The 19,655-nt window shown below is 46.8% G+C and overlaps 1 protein-coding gene across 1 annotated transcript in view; it reads right to left on the bottom strand.

The window, feature by feature from the left end:
* Positions 1-19,655, bottom strand: part of ERCC6 (ERCC excision repair 6, chromatin remodeling factor) — a 921,458-nt gene that overhangs the window by 32,249 nt on the left and 869,554 nt on the right. Inside the window, exon 20 of the mRNA XM_069611154.1 lies at positions 1,218-1,296. Within this exon, the coding sequence (XP_069467255.1) occupies positions 1,218-1,296 (79 nt within the window). The remainder of the gene's footprint in view (positions 1-1,217; positions 1,297-19,655) is intronic.

The raw sequence follows: 19,655 nt of genomic DNA, 5'->3' as shown, positions 1-19,655 counted from the left end.
GCCATAGAGTTTCTAGTTTTCTTTTTTGCGTTCTTAGTTCTTTAAGGTGGGGGTAAACCAGGCATTAAGGTGTGTCTGTTTACTCTTACGTAGCTTTAAGACGCGCAATGGTGTCAAGGGCCTTGGTCATGGTCTTGTTGTATAGATCCACAAGTAAATCGGGATCTGAGTTACTTGAGAGAGCAGTAATAGCGAGAAGGAAGAGTGGTAAAAGTTTGTCAGGTGTAATATTTTTCTTATATCTAGTAGGGAGAGTAGGTGCCATAGTTTTATCTTTGGCTATTTGTCTGTCTAGGGTTAGGGCGAAGTTGATAAGATAGTGGTCAGACCATAGTTGGGTGGTAATTGTAGTAATGACAGTAGGACAGTTCAAGGTGGCTGCCCAGTCTAGGGTCCTTCCTTTGTCATGAGTTGGAGGGAGGACTTTTTGGGATAGGCCATGTTCATCGAGCCTATTTGCAATTGCGTGAGCTCGTTTGTCCTCTGGATAATTAAATCCTAGGTTAAAGTCGCCCAGAATAAGTATTTGAGAGGAGTCTTTGGTATTATTTGCTAGGAGGCTAGATACGTCCTCTTTGAAGGTGCCAATGGGTCCTGGTGGCCTGTATATTAAGTAAATGGTTAAGGTACGGCAGTGGGATATGGCCAGTTTGGCAGTTAGTAGTTCACATGATTTTAATGGTGTTAGAGTTGAAAGTCTTAGCCGAGTTAAGCTTTAGCTATAATGGATAAGCCACCTCCTCTGGCATTAGGTCTATCCATTCTGACTATTTGATAGTCATCACGTATAGCTAGTGTAACGGCTGTGCCCGTTGCCTAGTGCAGCCAGGTTTCCATAACAGCTAGGAGGTCCAGGTCCTCAAATGTTGGGATATCTGCTATTTCTGTGGCGTGAGCCACTAAAGATCTGGCATTAATCATCGGTCCAGATAATATAGTTGTGTTGGGTTGTTCCATGGAGGCTAGAGTGTGTTGAGTGAGTTTAGCGCCTGGTGTCGTTGGTATGGGGGTATGCCCCTTTTAGGTTCATACTCCCTAGTTTCTCTGCTCCCTAGCCTTATTCTACCCCCTATAATTGTAAAGCACTGGGTTGCTTCCGGAGATAAGTCCGCGCTCAATAAATACCCCAATAATAATAGACTTCTCGTCAGAGATTTATATAAAAGGTGTAGGGCTCTCTTTACGCAAAGACATTTGTGGTTTCTTCATTTGCTTACCTTGCATTTCTCCCCGGGAGACTTTGATGAAGGGTGAGCTGTGAGTAGTAGTGGGTTCTTCTTCTGACCAAACCTGGACCTAGAAAATAGAAACATTAAACTTAGCGATAATCATGGCTTTCTCTTCTATCCAACAAACTGACAGATGTGATACAGTTGTTGGTCATGCCAAGGTTGTAGCACTATTTTGTCCAGACACTTCCTACCTTATTTCCACAGGAATCTTATTCTCGTTTCCATAGCAACTAATAACCTTGTGACAGGGAGGAACCCTTCCTCTAAACATGTGTTTCTTGAACAAAGGAGTTGAGAACCCAGCGGGGACAAAGGCTGTAAAATGTTGCCTGTGGGGAGGGCAGATCGACTAATTATAAGACATAACTATTCCTATTGAAAACATACGCTGAAGGCCTCGCAACAATGTCAAACCAGGGTTACTAAAATATTACGGGGTCACATTAAGAAAACCTTTATATTAGCACTTGATAGACAGTATGAAATAGTTATAACTCAATTTCATATTAACGCAGAGTTTTGGAAACTGAGAAGAACTGGCCCTGTTGCGATCTATGTTTATATAATTATCTCGAACACCTACATTCTTTCATTTATTTTATTGTTCATTTATAACACATTTAATACCAGTGAGTGGTTTCTAAGTGCAGGATCGGCATTCAAACCTGTGTTGCACCACGTTGTCTTGCTTCCAAGACAAACACGTTGCCCCTGAGCTAGAGAGGAATCTCTCTCTCAATAGTGCTGCAACTGAAACTGTGAATTCTGAAGTGTTGTGTGTGTCCCATTCTGGACACCAATCTGTGATTGTATATGCGTGTATACAGTTTAACATACCTTTCAGTATTTTATAATCAATACATCTGTGTCGCTAAATGGAGTACTTTTGCACTTTCCCATGTGGACAATATTACTTAACAGGCACTTGTGTTTTTTTCATTGTACTTTACTCCAAATACCTGATCGCCTTTGTCTCAGCTTAACTGATGGCTACTTGTTACAAAGGAAGAGATTGGTTCAGACTTTGTGTGAAAAGTTCCACTAAGGTTAGTTGCCCAAAATGCTACACCAGTGGTGATTATGACAAATCCCCTAAAAGTAGCTAATGGTAAGGGTAGTAGCAAAGATTCACATTTTGACCCTCCGTTAGTTTGCTCACTGACCTAATGTGTCAATGGTGCAAGCAGGTGGCAGCTGTGAACCTTTATGGCTGTACAGCAGTGTAGCCATTTTACGAGAATGGTAGCCACTTGCTCGCTGAAGTGATGTAAAGGGGCTACTTTTGGCCTGGCCAGTGTCTTTGCGACTGTTTTTTAATGTTTCACTGTGGGAAAAGCTATTTTGGCTATTTTGCTTATGGAAGCTCTGATTCAGAGCTCACAAAGGCCCCTTTGAGTATGCCAGTATACCATAAAGGAGAATAGACTCCACTGATTGGAAGGCTTTCAAATCTTTGAAAGGGGCCTGAGATGTGATTGGAACTGCGGTGTGAAGACCCTAGTGAGAGTGGTTGGTTGTGTGTGTGCCTGTGTGCTAAGGCAGAACTCAATTTCTGGGGTTTTGTTACCTCATTTGATGGCATCTCTACTATTTCCCTCTATTTTTTGTGGTTTTCATTTATTATGGTGGTCAGATGGCCCAGCCACTACATCCCTTACACTTAGGGTATATGTTAGTAGGTCGCCCGGTTCCAGGGAGTGCCTATCTAGAACTGTAAGTTTGTCCTAGGGTGATTTTATCGCCCTGCATTGGTTTAAGTAGGTAGACTGGTGGCAGCCGATATTTAGTTTTGGCTTCACTAGGGGGGCAAGCTGCATTACTGCATAAGTAGCACAATGCACCTTTATAGTAACCACTCGGGTACTAACAGGTTTTTCAAATCCCACTCTGACATTTTGTTTTAGGGACTTCCTTTGCTCAGAAAAATCATGAGGCAGGCCTTAAAATGGGCATTCTGCCAATATGGGATTTTATTTGTGAGCTCAAGATGGCAGCCTCTACAGTGGTTTGGACTGGTTTAGACCAGTTTGTGTCCTTGGGCAGGCCACTACACTCCCTGCGGGTGGGGGTGGCGTGGTGCATGAGTCTTTGGGGTTTTTTTTTTTCGGGCCAACCCGATTGGCTGGCTGCTAAAACATTTGTTTTAAATCCACTAATGGGATTGGTGGGATGGCAGCAGTCCGATGCTTCGAGTGAAGGTTAAATATAAAGGAAACCGTGTTCCTGCTGCTGGATCTTTGGAACTAAAGAAGCTCTACTTAACTGTTCTAGGATTATTTGCCATTTCCCAATGTTGATGCATTTTATCTTCTTGCCATATTGGCTCGATGAAGTTGTCTTTGCATAGCTCTGGTTTGGGTCTTTTGCTGTTGGGTGTCATTCCCGAGTTTTCTTCATCTTATTTATCATCATCTGCTGGGGACATGCCTTCCATCCTGGGGCCATTTTACTGCACTTTAAAGCTGTTTCCCACTAGGGTATTTCCGCTTTGATTTTAGGAGCTGTCGCGGCCTGGAAGGATGTTGGGACCCCAACAAACTGGAAAATCTAAATCTCTGCTCGTCACCACTGTTCTGCTGCCAGGCTGTTTTTGCCAGTGATCCATCCACATTTGCCTGCTGAGCCGGTGTCGGAACTGCAGTTTCCTTCATCCTCCTGGAGCCAACACGGTCATTGATTTCACTGCTGGATGGTGCGCCGCACTCCTGTGAAGGATCATTGTTCTTCTTTTGGGCCATTGGGGTCGTTGTTGGCTCGTGGCGCCAGTCCATGGGCGAGTGGATCATTCATTTTGCCCTTTAAAAAGAAGCCTTTACTAACCAGGTTTTTTTGCCTTCTGGGAACTCACTGTCTGCAAACAAGCACTGTACTTACTGCTGGTCATTGGCCTTGCAGGTTATTCCAGCTACTCACTCTCAGAGGTCCCCAGGGTCTGTGGTTGTAGTGTTCTGCAGGTCCCTTTGTACCAAATCTACCCATTGGCTAACATTGGGGGCTGAATCCTGCTCAGATTCTGTGTTGCTGGGGCTGCTGGGTCATGAACCCTCCCACTGGCTCTCTATTTCTGGGTCTCCGCTGGTGTCCGATGTGGTTGATTGCTATCTTATTTCTATTCTTTCCTAAAGGGCACTGTTCTCAACCCTGGAACTTCTACAAGTGACACTGCAAGGTAATTACCTGGACTGTGGAATATTTCTAGGGTTCCCTGGGGTCCATGGAGTTCTCCAAAAAGCCCTGGGCTTTTAGGGACTTTCCCTGATTTATTTGGGATTTTTAAATCTTTGTATTACACTCCTTACTTTCATCACCAAGCATCTCTTAATCACTTGTGTCTTCTCTAAACTGAAATACTGTGCTCTTTGGTCTCCCCAACTATGCTTTCTGTCCTCTCGACAAGGTAACTAACTTCGCTACCAGGACTCTCTCTGAACTCCCTCAGTTCACTCCTACAAGCTGATGATACAAAAACAGGACCGGATTTACATTTCTTCTCCTCGTTCACACATCTATCCATGGTAAAGCACCACTGTCTCTATCCAACTCTACAAGCATGCTCGTAATCTCTGCTCTGGCTCGACTACCCTTGTGGCACCTCACCCCTCAGTGCTTGCTCTTGCTTGCACTCTTGACCTCCTTCATGCTCCATGTGCATAGAATTCTCTTCCCCCGGTTATCCGAGAAACAGCCTGCACTGATTTCTTCAAAGCCAAACTGAAAGCTGACCTCCTCACACAACAACTTGTTTTTCTGACCATAAAACATGTTTCATTATGTAAAAAGAACCAAACTGTAGTACCCAAAATGTGGTTGATTCGTTTTTTTCACCTGCATGTACATCAACGAGTAAACAAGGTGAGGTTAGGGCTGGTCTCATATACCTAATGTTCTATGGCACTGCATATGAGCTCACAAGGAGCAGGCCCCAACCTGGCTACGCTTTCCACAAACTGCCAGCCAGATTGAAAGAATAGCAGAGCTTTGGTTGTTGGAGCAGCAGACAAGTGGTAAACAAGACACAGAATAAGTAAGGATTGATGATCTGACTCCAGCAAGCCCTTCCGGAGTCGCACGTTGATGGACAACACTGTGCTTCCTTGATGAGTTTACATTTGATGCTAACACAGAGCTATTTAAAGGACATAAATCATATTTTGTAATGTGAACATCTGACATGTAATACATGCTCTGCTCCTGGCCCGTCTCAACAAAATGCTAAGAGTGTGGGAAATTAGTGCTAAGTGCTTGACTTCTTCTTGTCCTGAATCTGAAATTTTTCAGGTGACTGCATGGAGCACTATGCATTATAAATGTAACAATAACCTAATTTAATACAATTCAACCAAGTCTGAGCATTAGCAATTATTACAAGAAACAAAACCATTGGCCTAGTTCTGAAGTGTAAACTTGTTCTACTTTTATTATCCCTTTTGTGCAGTGTTTCCTCACAGACATTATCTCCTTGTTGCATCTTGCTCACCCGAGATGCAGGCCCCGCAGATACTAGCTACAGGGTCTCAGATATGGAAGAGGAATCGCCTGCACGCCCATGTTTAGTAAGTGGCTCTTCTCTGCAAACCAGGAGTGAGGACTTTAAGATATGTAGTTCAGTTCTCTTAGAAATGCCTGCCCCATAGCTCTAGCCCTAGCCCTAAAACTAGCTGAGCTGTAGAGTAGGGTTCGAAATTGTGGGAGTTAGTTTGCTCCTGCTTTTAGCATAGGAGAGCCTGGCCATTTTGAAACCCACAGCTAACAGGAGCTACCTTTGGCTCTTCAGTTCAACCAGTGCCTTACAAACATGTAAATGTGAAATTAACCAAGAGTGTTTGAGAATGTTAAGAAAGAAGAATTAGAACACATCTAATACACATTTAAACACAATCGACCATCCATAAGGGACACAAAGTTAAAGTAGCATCTAATGGTAGCTCAAAGCCCAATTTTGAACTCTGTAGAGCACATGACACTTGGGTATACAGAGTGCTGTTTTCTTGCCAATTGGGATTACTGTTTGTAATGAGTCACTTTTATAACACACTCACAACAGCCCTTTCTCACTGTGGATTGCTTCATTTTAGATTCAATGATTCTTAAATAAAGCTCCACAAATGCTGTAGTCTCAAAGCACTCTCAATGGAACATGGCTGTGAAAATCAAAGCTGTCGCTCGAAGATATTCAACAACCACAGAGGTAGTTTGCCTCCGGCCGAGGCTTGTCTGCATGATGTGGTTGACATGGCTTTAGATTTGGTTTGAGATTAAAAATGTAATTTCAATAAATCTTCAAGTCTCTGTAATTATTTAATGAGCATGTATATTAAATAACATGGCTGAAAAAAGAACATACAACAATAGGATTGTTCATCTACATGTATTTGAACACTCTTGAAGGCAAGTACAAAACTTGTGCAAACATTATTATATTTATTAGATATACTAAGAAAGCTGATGAGAATGTAGAGCAGGGGACCGTATGATATATGTACATGTAGCAATTTGTAAATTGACGAACTACATCAAAATAGCAAAACAGAAACATTTAGTTAACCAACAATCTTAAACACTTGGGGACATCTTTATGGATTTCACATGAAACACACCTGTTTCCATTCATGTTCCTTGTAAGGCGACTTTGCGGTTCGTCAACCTCTTTCAATCATTCTCACGTCAAGCGATTACTCCTTACGTCAGTAAGATTCCCTTTTTTCTGATTTCCGACCACATCTCCATTCACCTCAGTCTCTTTATTGCTGCTGATTCCCACATCCTTGCTTCCTTTTCATGGATTTCCACTTAGTGTCACAACACATGTTCATCACTATGAGTTATTTAGTTCTTAAGGTATGCTCAATCAAAAAGTATCACTTATGGTTGAAATGCTTGGCTATATTGTGTTGCTTCATAGGGAATAATGCCCATTCATGTGCTGCACACCACAAACGTAATGCGTTTCTTGGCTCACTCATGGAAACACCACTTGAAAACCAAGGCCCTAAGTCTCAAGCTATTTTCGGGTATGTGCACCTTTTTGATCATTTCTAATTCAAATACTTTACCTAAAACCATGGAGGATGTACCTTCCCTGTTGCCTCTAATCAGTCTCTTGATCAATAACCAATTACACAAGGCTGCTAATACGAGTTGTGTCTATTCTCTGGTACGTCTACCTTTTACATACAGCTGTGTACTTCATTTTTAGTACAGCCTGTATACCTCCTTCGTGATCGCTGTTAATACAATGGGTCATGTTACTATGCTACAACACAAACCTCACCATTTTGGTTTGCTAATGGTCCCTTTGAAATGCCACTTGTTCATTATTCCGTTTCCACCTGGGAGGAGGGAAGCCAGGGGACTTCAGAGAAGTTCCCATGGTTATAATCATCATTCCCAGAGCAGCATATGAAGCTCTGGTTGAGACTGGGACAAAGCGGTGTAGGAGGGTAGGACGGATTTCTCCTTCATTTCTTTGGTTTGCAAAGAGGGGCAAATTTGTATGTACCCCATGCCCAGCAAAAACATTTAATAAATGCATTTTAAACATCTTAATCACTGTATATGGATAAATATGCTTTATAATACCCTGTTTAGCCCACAAACTCCACATACAGGAGTTATTGCTATTGCTCGGTGCAATATATAGGGCCTCTTTGGACATATTTTCCAGGGCCCCTTTTAGGTCCCAGTCCACCCCTGGATTTTATCATTGGTGCCACTCTTTGGCACATAATGCCTCACGCTACTCTTTCTGGTTGCAGTTCTCTTTTTTCCATATCAGAACCGCAACTCCTAGGGGCAACAAAGAGAAAACGGGTTGGATCCAAAAGGAGAAACAAGTAACACTTCAAACAAGACGCAGTTTGAGCTTTGCCCATATCCAGACAGTGACCAGCATCCCAGAAAAGCACAGAACGTACCACAACAGCAGAATAACAAACTTCTTGTATAGACGATGGGACAGGAAAAAAGATAGAGATAGTGTGGGGGATAGGTGTTGTGGGGAGAGAGTAGAAGCTAGAGTGGGAGGGAATGAGTGTTAGGAGTGAGTAACGAGGAGAGGTTGTAGGAGTGGGGTGTGAAGAGAAGGGTGCAGTGAAGAAGTGGGAAGGGTGTGAGAATAGCAAGAGTGAGTTTAGTGAAAGGGTAAGCAGGGCAATGTCCCTGAATTTGGGGAGGAAAAGGGGAGTAATGCAGCGTGGAAGAATAGTTGTGCAGAGAGGGGAGAGCAGTAGTAGTGGGAGATGGGGAGTAGTAGTGCGAAGAAGGGAGTAGTAGTGCAAAGGAGGGAGTACAAGGGTGAAAGAGGGGCGTAGTAGTGCAGTGGAGGGGAGTAATAGTAAGGTGGAGGAAGATCGAAGCGAAGGCAATAACATCCGAGGGTGGAAGGAAGTGGTAGAAGGAGAGAGACATCAGAAAGACGTGGAAAGCAGAAGGTGTGTAAGGTTGGACACATGAGAGTAAGAGGTGGAGGAGAGTAGTAAGGAGATAAAGTTGGGATTGAAGATTTAATGGCACAACCATACATCATGCTTTAAAACTAACCATTGGTAGTGTAGGGCCAATTTAGGAACTCCCCGAGGAAGCATAGACAGCCAACATCTTAGGGAACCCACTTAAGTCCAATTTAGCGGTTAGACAGTAAGGGTTACTGTGCCTTAAGAACTAACCTCGGCCAGGGACACCTGGGTTAGAGAGGGGCTGGGGGTGGGGTGACAACTTAGTCGAGAGAGCAAGAGAGGGCCGACCCTTGCACCACTCCCCAATGCCTTATCTAGCTGGTGCATTCAAAACACTATTTGCATGTTTCTGTCTGGAATAATCTAATAATTTCTCAAAAGTACAGTCCATATACCCGGTCCTGCATTAGTGCCATCTGTGACCCTGTGCTAAGCTCTGTGGGTTATTGTGGTGAACCAGAAGGAGGACTTGATCGATTATGACTCGGGTTCAAAGAGGTTTTATTAAAATAAAGAACCAAAACGCCTAACTAGCCTTTTCGCTATGAGGGAAGTTCCCCACCTAGCAAAAAAAAAAAGCTACAAGTGCACGTTAAGAGTCTTAAATAAAGCTCTTCGGTCTGAATCCTATCCAACTAACCGGCCCTAACATTTCAGAAAACACCCAGCTAAAAAGGAAAAAGGGAAGGCTTTGTAAAATAGCCTCAGCAGGACTTCCGCCAGACCTAACTTAGATTTGACTGGGTCTCATTCTTCAAAGTTCCTTTTCCACAGCAGAATGTCCTTCCTAGTCTTTTCTATCAAATTATGGCTTTCACTCTCTCTTTTTAACAAAAATGTCTCTTGGGTTGAACAGCTCCATTCCTCTAAGTTTTCTTAGAAACAAAGCACTTCCAGCTTCGAGGCGTCGGGACTCCTCCCATCCCCCCTAAAATCCTGTAATCCTCAGACTTGGTGCTGTTCTTTCACCCAAAGTGTTTCACATAGGGTGGCTCTCCACCCGGATTTGGCAGACTTTTGTAACTTCTGGGGCTTTGTCTGCCCTAATTCAAAGTGTTCATGTTTCTTTCGTTACCCCTTTCATAGAGTATTTGCTCACTCAGGTTTCTCAGACTGCAGTAAGCTTGATATCTTTCACAATTGTTATTCACAATGTTCGATTTTCTCCCAATCCCCCTTTCATAGGATGTTTGCACACCCAGGTTTCTCAGGCTCCCGTAACCCCATTGGCCCTCGTAGTCTTTGCTTACTGTGGTAGTACCTCGGAGCAGTGCTCTCTCTGTCTGGTGTTGCCAGCTCCGTCTACCTCGTCGGCTTTCGCTGTGGCTACTTGTCTCAGTAGCTACAGTCAGAGTTGTGGGGTCAGGTCTCGGTGTTGGTTACCGGCCTCGCAGCGCACCACAGGTCTTTCATGTCATGCCACTAGACGAGACAGACGTGCTATTGTCTCTGTCAGTTCTCTGACCTCAGTTCCTTGGTCTGGTAGAATGCCAGCACTCAGGCTGCCACAGGCTCTGCAGACCAGCATGGATCTGCTTCTCCAGGACGTCGATACAGAGGCTTGTATCTGCGTAGTGGTTTTACTCCCTCCATAGGAGTCTCCCTTCTTATACACGTCACAAGAATAAACAGAACAGTGTCATTCTTCGCTGACCATGACCTTCAGGTTGTATCCAGCATTACCTTTAGCCAAGAGAGGTATATTAGGGAGAATGTTCAGTTTCTATGCCAATTCCCTGCAACCTTAGAGACCAAAGAGCCCTTTGCTGGAATCTGGGACCTTTTTGATTTTAACCTCCCGAGTGAGTGAGTGGACCTTTTTGCCACCCACTCATGTATTTTCCTCAAACTAAGATGTTGTGTTCCTTATGTTTTAACAGAGTCTGGAAAACTCCATAGGGATCTTATATCATGACACACAGCACCCTTTGTGCAGTGCCACTGAGGAGTCTGTTGGACTCCTCTAAATGTTTAAATACATGTTCTTGTGTGAACTACAGTTCCCAAGAATAGTAGGACAACTTTTGTCTTACTTAGCTTTTTAATTTGTGGGTCCAGCACACACCACCTTATGTGGAGTGCTGTGGGGTGGGGGGGGAGTCACATAGTAACTCCTTATCCCACTTCTCATGTAACACTTTGTTACACTAACTAACTTGAATGGCTGGTGGCAGTGGTTTCTTTTTACTACCTCTTGCGCAATGCATCTGCAGGCTGATTTCTCAGCTGCAATACAGCGACCAAGGAAGACCGTTTTACCAAAATGGTCCAGTTTTCTTTTATCACCCTTTCCGGTTAGTTCCTCCTGGGATTTCACCCTGCTGTTTAGATCAGTGGACAATGACCCCCCCCCCCTGTGTGATTGACAGCTTAGTGCTGCCAATGAATGGGACTTCGCAGAAACGGCAAGGGTTTTGGGACTACAGGCAGATTCGACCACTGGAACATCAAATCCAAAGAAGACCATGCAGAGAAAAAGCCAGCACCACCTTCCAGGACAGCGAAAGCACAGGGGAAGTCTTGCAGCTGTGCTGAGCCCGTTTTCCCATCGACAGGGAAGCTTGCCAAGGACGACTTCTTCCCTTAGGCTGGTGGGACCAACTAGCCTCAAGACCTGCTTAGTTCTGGGCCAACCCCTGTGTGGTTGCGACCTTCGTGGGCTGAAATTTCCCAATACCCGGGGTACCTGGACCATTGACGAGTGCAATGTCTTCCTAAGGACGAATCCGGCTGAAACTTCGCAGGCATCTGTGTGAGTCTACAGAAGCTAGACATCTTCGTCCAGAGTCCCCTCACCAGAGTTCAGGACCGAGGGACCAAGGAAATTCCAACCAGGGATATTCGTTCCCATTTGGCGCTAAGAAAAAGACGGCAAAACCACAAAGAGCCACTGAAACAAGTGGAATCAATTGCTGTAGAGTGCCTCTCGAGAGTGCTGCTGCAGAAGCCCGCCAGACATCTTTCCGTTCGTCACCACAACCAAGGTCCAGGAACAATGGTCTGCATCGCTGCTTCATGAAGGAAGTCAGCTGGAACATTGCTTCAATTCTGAGGTACTGTGGGGCTTTGGGTTTAACCACCTTTAACCAAATCTAGTGCTTCCTAGCTTGGGGAGTGCTCTTTTCTATCCTTTTGAATTACTGCAATTCACTTGTGCAGGCCTGACAGCTTGTGCACATCAGGTAGGCAGTCCTGAGCAGCTGCATTTTTCTTCAACGAACCACTGACTATTCTACTAACGTTTTCTAAGAAGATTGCATCAGAACTAGAACTGTCCTATTGATGGCTGTCCTGGCTCCCTAAAGGCATCCCTTCTGAACCCTACTGGCTTTGACAGTGCTTATTCCCTGTAAAGGTCTTAATTGTTTTACACTTTTATTGCTGGGGAAAATCTTTCTACATGCCTCTGGGAGAAAAGACTATTGTTACAGTGCTACAGTTTTCTATTCTACTCTAACACTTTTCCCCTCCAAACTCAATATTGTATGATGAACCATAAGTGCTACTACTGACCTTGGTTGATGTCACTCTGTGTGCTGGAAAAGTTTTAGTACAAAAAGAATGTACTCACCTGCATTACTGCTGCTTGAATAACTTGATTCTGAAATTCTACTTGATGATACTATTAGTAGCAGCATATCTAGTGTGATTGTTTACGTTACGAACCTGAAACTATTGTTCTCCAGCATGGGTCTGGCATGAATTCACATGATCATGAATATTCCCTGTCGTCGGGCTGGGAATCCTCGGTAGAAGAAAAACTGTTTGACTTTCACTTTAAAACTGTATTTCTCCTCTAAACCAATCACTGTCCCCTGGGTCATACTGCCCCCATCCAATGACAGTCCTGCCCTAAGCCCCGCCTCTGGCATCCATCCTCAGATTTGGTAAGCACGTAAAGTGGTAGTATGACCAAGAGCCGCCGCAGAGGGGCCGGAGGGAGGGTTTGCATGTGAATCCCATGTCAGACCCATGCTGGAGAATAATAGTTACAGGTAAGTAACTTAAACCTTCTCCAGCATGGGGTCTGGCATGGATTCACATGCTCATTAACAAATAATACACAGCAGTACAACATTATACAACCATGGGAGGTGACAAGACTCAACAGAAGCAATTCATTCTTACCTCTGGAACAGACTCGCCTCAAGCGAACAGGCTGCGCAGCACTGCTTGGCAGACTCTGGACTCCTCCCTGGAATCCCTGTCGATGCAGTACTTTGTGAAGGTGTGCGTGGACCTCCACGTAGCAGCTCTGCAGATGTCTAGCAGGGGCAAACCAGACAGGAACGCCATCGTCACAGCGATCCCTCTGGTGGAGTGGGCTCTCGGATGGGCCAGCAGCTGTCAGTTCGCCAACCAATAGAAGTGCATGATGCAGCCGGACAGCCATCTTGAAATGGAAGCCTTTAACAAGGTCTTAGTATGGATCACAGGACCAAAGTTCATAAACAATTGTGAAGTCTTCCGAAAACTCTTTGTGCGCATCATGTCGAACTTCAAGGCACGTGCAACGTCCAGCAAGTGCAAGGCCCTCTCTGCCAGCGACAAAGGTTTCAGGAAGAAAATAGGTTACACCGAAGGGTCGTTGCGGTGGATTTCTGACAGAACCTTCAGCATGAAAGAGGGGTGCGTACACAGTACCACCCTTGATTCGTGCAAAGACTGGTACGGTTGTTTGCAGGAAAGGGCCTGGATCTCACCTACATGTCTGGCAGAGGTGATGGCCACAAGGAAAGCCATCTTCCACGAGAGAAACTTGAGTGGGGCCTGATGCATAGGCTTGAAGGGGCCCCCCCTTAGCCTCACCACAACCACCTTGAGTTCCCACACCGGGGCATGGGGATCGGAAAAGACTTTTGCAAAACTTCTTGATGAGTCTGTGGGAGCACAGCGAGGATCTCCCCAGTGACCTGGTGTAGCGGGAGATGGCTGGCAGATGTATCTTGATGGATGCGTGAGCCAGTCAAGCTTTTGCCAAGGGTCAGCAAGTATGGAAAATCTGAGAAGGCGTGACCGTCTGAGGGGTAATCTTCTGCGACCGGCACCACGTAGCAAAACCCTTCCTCTTATGGTCGTAGCACTTCAAAGTCCACACCCTGGCCTTGGCGAGGACCTCCCTGCAGTCCGCTGGCGACTCATAACCTTGAAACTCTAAGGCTGCAGGAGCCAAGCCTTCAGGTTCACTGATCCTGGGTCGTGTTGAAGGACTGTGCCATCCTCTCTAGCGAGCAGATACAGAACCACCAACAACTTGACTGGAGGTGATGCTGGAGGCTGATAAGGTCTGGATACCAAATCTGCCTCGGCCACGCCAGGGCGATGAGTATCATCTTGCATTGACAGAGGGCGCTAGAGCGCGACCAAGATGGCAGCTCTGGTGTGAGCTCCGACAGTGCACCTTATAAATCCTGCTAAAGATCCCAGATCCGGGGGCCATCCGACCCCTCAGTGGTGGGATAGACATCCCAACTCAAGACGCACCAGCCGTCACCCCCCCACCCCCCGACAACAGGGGAAACTCCTGTGACTACCTGCCAGAGTGGAGAGGCAACTATCGGCTGCGGCCGCTGCGGCACCTGAATCGCAGCGTCGCGGGTGGAAAAAAACAGCATCACACGTGGTCTGGAGATATAACTCCGGAGGGCAGCCATAAGACCCACGGCCCCTCCCGGAGCCACCCGCGAGAGCCTAGAACCACGGAGAGACAGCCTGCGGCGACCGCACTCGAGGAAAGATCCGGCGAGCTCTGGACTGCTCAGTGACCCGCGCAGGCGGCCCGACTCGGAGGCCTCCTCGGCAGAGACAAAGCCAGCAGAAACAGCGCAGACGTCGAGCGCCGAGGAGGCGACCCCGACCCCCCCCTCCCCCTCCCCAACGTGTATCCAGCTGATTCGGGGGCCGAGACAGAGGTGAGACAGGCCTGCAGCGACTTGGCAGGTGGCAGCACAGGGAGAGGGAGGCCCACTCCAGCTGCATTCCACGACCTCCCTGAAGCGGGGAGAAACCACTCAAAACACAGCGCGGCGGGGGCCAGCGGCCTTCCGGAACAGACCGCGTAGGCTGGGCCTCCACCACCAACATCCAGGTCAGTCGGGGGGACCAGACTCACGAGGACGCCATACTACACTCAGTGGGCCCCGGGGCAGCGGGACGGCGGGCCAACTCTGACGACCACTCAGCGACCAGGGAGCCCCCACCTCGTTGCAGGAGGGCAAGAACGGGCGGCGGGGACTCCCAGCGTCCCAGGCAGGCCCCCCCTCAAACCCCAGATATTCAGGGAACGGGCAGTCCCATTATCAAAGGCAGAGCGCAGAGCAACAACGGCGTGCTGACCAGAGCCTAAGGATCGCCAAGCACACACCCAGGAGGGCCGCAAATAAAGAGAACATTTACAATCACCCCAACATATTCAGCCTAAGCACAACGATACCACTGCGATGGGGAAATCAGACAAATCTCAACAGAAGCTAACATTCGAGGCTGGAACCATAGTTAAAACCCCAAAAGCACATGAGAGACAAGAGAACCCGGAAGAGGCCATGCCCCAGGACGAGGTACCCGCTTACGACACAGACATTAAAGAAATCCTTCTCGAATTAAAAGCGTGGATTGGCAACATAGACAGCAAGCTTGACTCCCTGTCCACTAAAGTCGACCAGCTACAACATCGTCTGGACAAACATGGGGACAGGCTCTACACTGCTGAACAACGAATTTCCGACATAGAGTATAATGTGTCCTCCATGGCCACCAGGGTAACAACACTGGAAACACAAATGAAAGCTGTCATGGCCAAAAACGAGGACCTCGAAGGGCGATCACGCAGGAACAACATCAGGGTACTTGGGGTAAGAGAGCAGCAAACCACGAGGAAAATGGAAGAATTTATTGAAAACCTATGCAAGGAGATATTTGGAGGCCCAGCACTGTCCAACCTATTCGTGGTAGAGTGGGCTCACAGGGTACCAACCAGCCGACCCGTTCCTGGAGTTGCCCCCCGCCCAATAATAGCAAAACTGCTCAATTATAAAGACTGAGATACAACTCTTCATCTGGCAAGGGAGAAAGGAAACTTGCAGTATGACGGAGACAACATCCAATTTTTTCCTGATTTCTCCCCCTCGGTCCAAGCACAGCGCAGAACATTCACTGGTGTGAAACGCCGACTACAGGATAACAAAATGTTGTATTCCATGCTCTACCCAGCCAAACTTCGAATTCAACACAATGGCAAGTCACAATTTTTCAACACTTCCGAGGAGGCAAATTTGTTTCTTGATAGGCTGGGGTGCAAACAAAACTTCGACAACCCAAGACCACAAAGGAGAGAACGAGCAAACGGAGACCCACCCTGAAGACCATCTATACCCAGAAACGAACTGCCTTGCGCCGCTCGAAATGATCCCCCGGATTCAGAAAGTCACATTAGAGTCTAAGGTGCGCTGGACCTTGGAAGTTCCCTAGCGCCCCAAGCACAGCTAAGTTATGTTAGGGGATGTTGGGAGGGGAAAGCTGATGGGCGAGTTGGGGGTTGCCCATGGTTGGGAGAGAAACTGTTTAATGTTATGGAAGCGTGCTTGCCAGAGTTCCGCACTCCCCCCGCCGCCTCCTGGAGACACCCATCAGAAGCACCAAAACCGGCCCACATCTAAGAAAACTCAAACATAACTGGGGCATCACTCGACAAAAAAGGTCTGACATCCTGGCCAATAACCGATCAAAATTCAACTATCCACAACATTCAAACTAGCCACGTGGAACATTAAAGGGGGCTTTACCCGACCAAAACCATGAAAATGACAATACCTCCGGAGACACAAAGTAGATATCGCCATGGTTCAAGAAACTCGCCTCCTCCCCGGAACTGAGAACCGATGGGCCCGTGACTGGGGTTGCCACAGGTATTTTGTGTCCTACTCCACTACTCCACGTATGCCAGGGGAGTGGCAATCCTAATAAACAGAACTCTGAAATTTAAACTGCTTGCAACCAAAAGCGATGAAGAGGGGATATCACTTCTGGTCCATGGGACTCTGGAAAACACAGAATTTATCATTATAAACTCCTACGGACCGAATATAGACGGATACAATAACCTTTATTGGGTAATGACACACCTGGCAGATACAAGATCCGCAACAATCGTATGGGCAGGGGACATGAACACCACTTTCGACCCTCAGGACTGATCACACCCAACTTCCACAACTACCCCCAAAGCAGCTCTTAAGGTTCTCGAGGTCTGCAAGGAATACAACCTCGTGGACATCTGGAGGCACCAACATGGCGAGTCCCGAGACTACTCTTTCCACTCCTGGGTCCACCAAACTAGCTCTCGCCTGGACTACATCATTGTGTCTGCACACAGCCACGATCAATGGACAAATAGCCAAATACTGCCCAGAACCATGTCCAACCATTCAGCCGTCACTGTCGAATACACCCCACCAGACCCATCGGGAGGGAGCAGGCACTGGAGGTTTAAGTCCAGGTCCCTGCAAGATCAGGTCTTTGCCAATGAACTCTGTACAGAAATCATATCCTTTCTTGAAATCAACCAGGGCCCAGTGACATCCGCCGGGACCCTGTGGGAATCCCTGAAATGCTACATCAGAGGGGTATGTCTCCCAAAAGAACAAGGTATCTTGAAACTCATTAGACGAGAACTGTCACTGAGCGAGATTAGACTGAAAGAGCTCGAGCAATTACAATTAAACTCGCCAGAACCACAAGTGCTAGCATCTCTAAAAAACGAACTCGACAAGTTCAGAGCGGCTGCTGAAAGAGAACTAAAATTCCTATCACACGGCCACCGAGTCCGCCAATACGGAGAGGGTCAGAAACCGGGCACCCTTCTTGCGAGGCTGATAGCAGCAGACCGTAAACCCACACAGATAGAGCAGATCCGAAATCTCCAGGGCACCCTAGTCTATACCGAACTAGAAATAGCAGAAACTTTCCGCATTTTATACCAAAACCTATATGGAACCAACTTCAATGCCACCCAGGAGGAGCTGTCCCACTATTTAGCAGATATAGAATTATACTGGGTAGACGCCATGCTAAGGGAACCCCTAAACGCTCCAGTCACGACAGAAGAAATCCTCCAGGCCATTATAGACCTACCAAGCACCAAGGCTCCTGGCCCCGACGGGCTGATAGGCGAGTTCTACAAAGCGTTTGCACCCATTCTCGCCCCGTTATTGCAACAGATCTATGAGGAGGCACTCGAAGCCGGATCACTACCCCCGACCTTCCGAGAGGCGAACATGATATTGCTACACAAAGCCGATAAACCCCCAGAGGAATGCGGCTCATACAGGCCAATATCTCTGATCAATTTAGATAACAAAATATTGGCCAAGATCTTGGCTTCCAGACTCATTCCCCTGATGCCCGCATTGATATTAGCTGACCAAGCCGGATTTGTGCCAGCAATACCACGTTCGGCATAAGGCGCATGTTCGGGGTCATGGAGGCACTAGATCCCTCGCACCAAGCGGTGGCGGTCCTCTTAGACGCCGAAAAGGCTTTTGACTCCATTGAATGGCCATTTCTTTTTGAAATCCTTCAGAGAATGGGCCTTGGTAAGAGGTTCCTCCAACTAACAGCCCTGCTGTATAATCAACTGCGCTCCCACATCATCCTAGGGAAAACCAGATCAATGGCAATCAACCTCCAGAGAGGAACAAGGCAGGGGTGCCAACTTTCCGCCCTGCTCTTCGCACTGGTGATGGAGCCCCTCGCCTCTGATCTTCGAGCTAAGCACTTACAAAGAGGTCTGTCCTTCGGTCCCCATAAACTAATAATATCACTATACACGGATGACATTGCCCTTTATATACGCAACCCGACAACAAACCTAAACCCAGTAATTTGCGATATAATAAAATTCAGCAATTTCTCTGGCTTAAAGATCAATCACAGTAAGTCAGTTATATTCCCACTCACTCCAGAGACCCACGAATTCCAAGACGATTATGGCTTCAAATGGGAACGCACAAATGTACGCTACCTAGGCATTCATTTAGCCAGAGACCATCAGACCCTGTTCCAAGACAATTACAGTAAAGTAATCCAGTCACTACAGGGGAAAGTAGACAGATGGAAATCCCTACCACTCACCCTATGGGGCCGAGCATCGCTGGTAAAAATGGTGATACTCCCCAAACTTCTTTACTTATTCGTAAACCTCCCTCTATTTGTACCCAAAAAACAGTTCCAACAGCCGAGGAGCATAACCCTGGAACTACTCTGGGAGGGCAAATCAGCCAGAATAGCCTACAAGATGCTAATCCAAGCAGTAAAAAAGGCGGAATGGCACTCCCCGACATAGAACGCTATTACTGGGCGGCACAAGACCAATTCCTAGGGCACTGGTACGCCACGCAATTCATTTGTCCCCATGTCCAACTAGAGCGAGCCTTGGTATCCCCCAATCTGCTTAGAGCAACTATTTTAGGCACAAAGCAAACCCTGCTCCAATCCCTAAACCCGGTACTCTCCACCATAGCAATATGGAAAAAATAGCGCTGAAATGCAACATTCAGACGAGGTTCTCCCCCTTACTCCCGGTATAATTCATCCCCAGAGTCCCTCTAACCGCAGAGAAAGTCTACCTGAATTGGGTAGACAAGCTAAATTTAAAAACATAGGCAACCTCTTCGTCGATGGGCACTTCCTCACCCCCCCCCAACAGTGCAAAACGCGCAGAGTCTCCACCGCCCTTGATACGCTCATCTACTTCCGCTTCAGAGGCACCCTACAGAGCCGTGCAAGAGTTTTTCATGTGGGCCAGGCCCTCCTCACAGCCATGATCTTCTTACATTTGGCCTCTCGCCTTTAGTACAAGAAGCCCTCCTTCTTGGATTCATCGGCACCAGCTGAAAAAGCTTGGAGGCCCTGCTGGCGATCATGGAGTGGATCGATCCAACCTCATCCGGTGGGGAAACCCTGTGAGAAGCAT

This window comes from Ambystoma mexicanum, chromosome 8 (assembly GCF_040938575.1).
Source record: "Ambystoma mexicanum isolate Mex_15411 chromosome 8, UKY_AmexF1_1, whole genome shotgun sequence".
Lineage (NCBI taxonomy): Eukaryota > Metazoa > Chordata > Amphibia > Caudata > Ambystomatidae > Ambystoma > Ambystoma mexicanum.
Note: the sequence above shows the minus strand (reverse complement) of the source record. Positions and strands in the feature narration are given on the sequence as shown.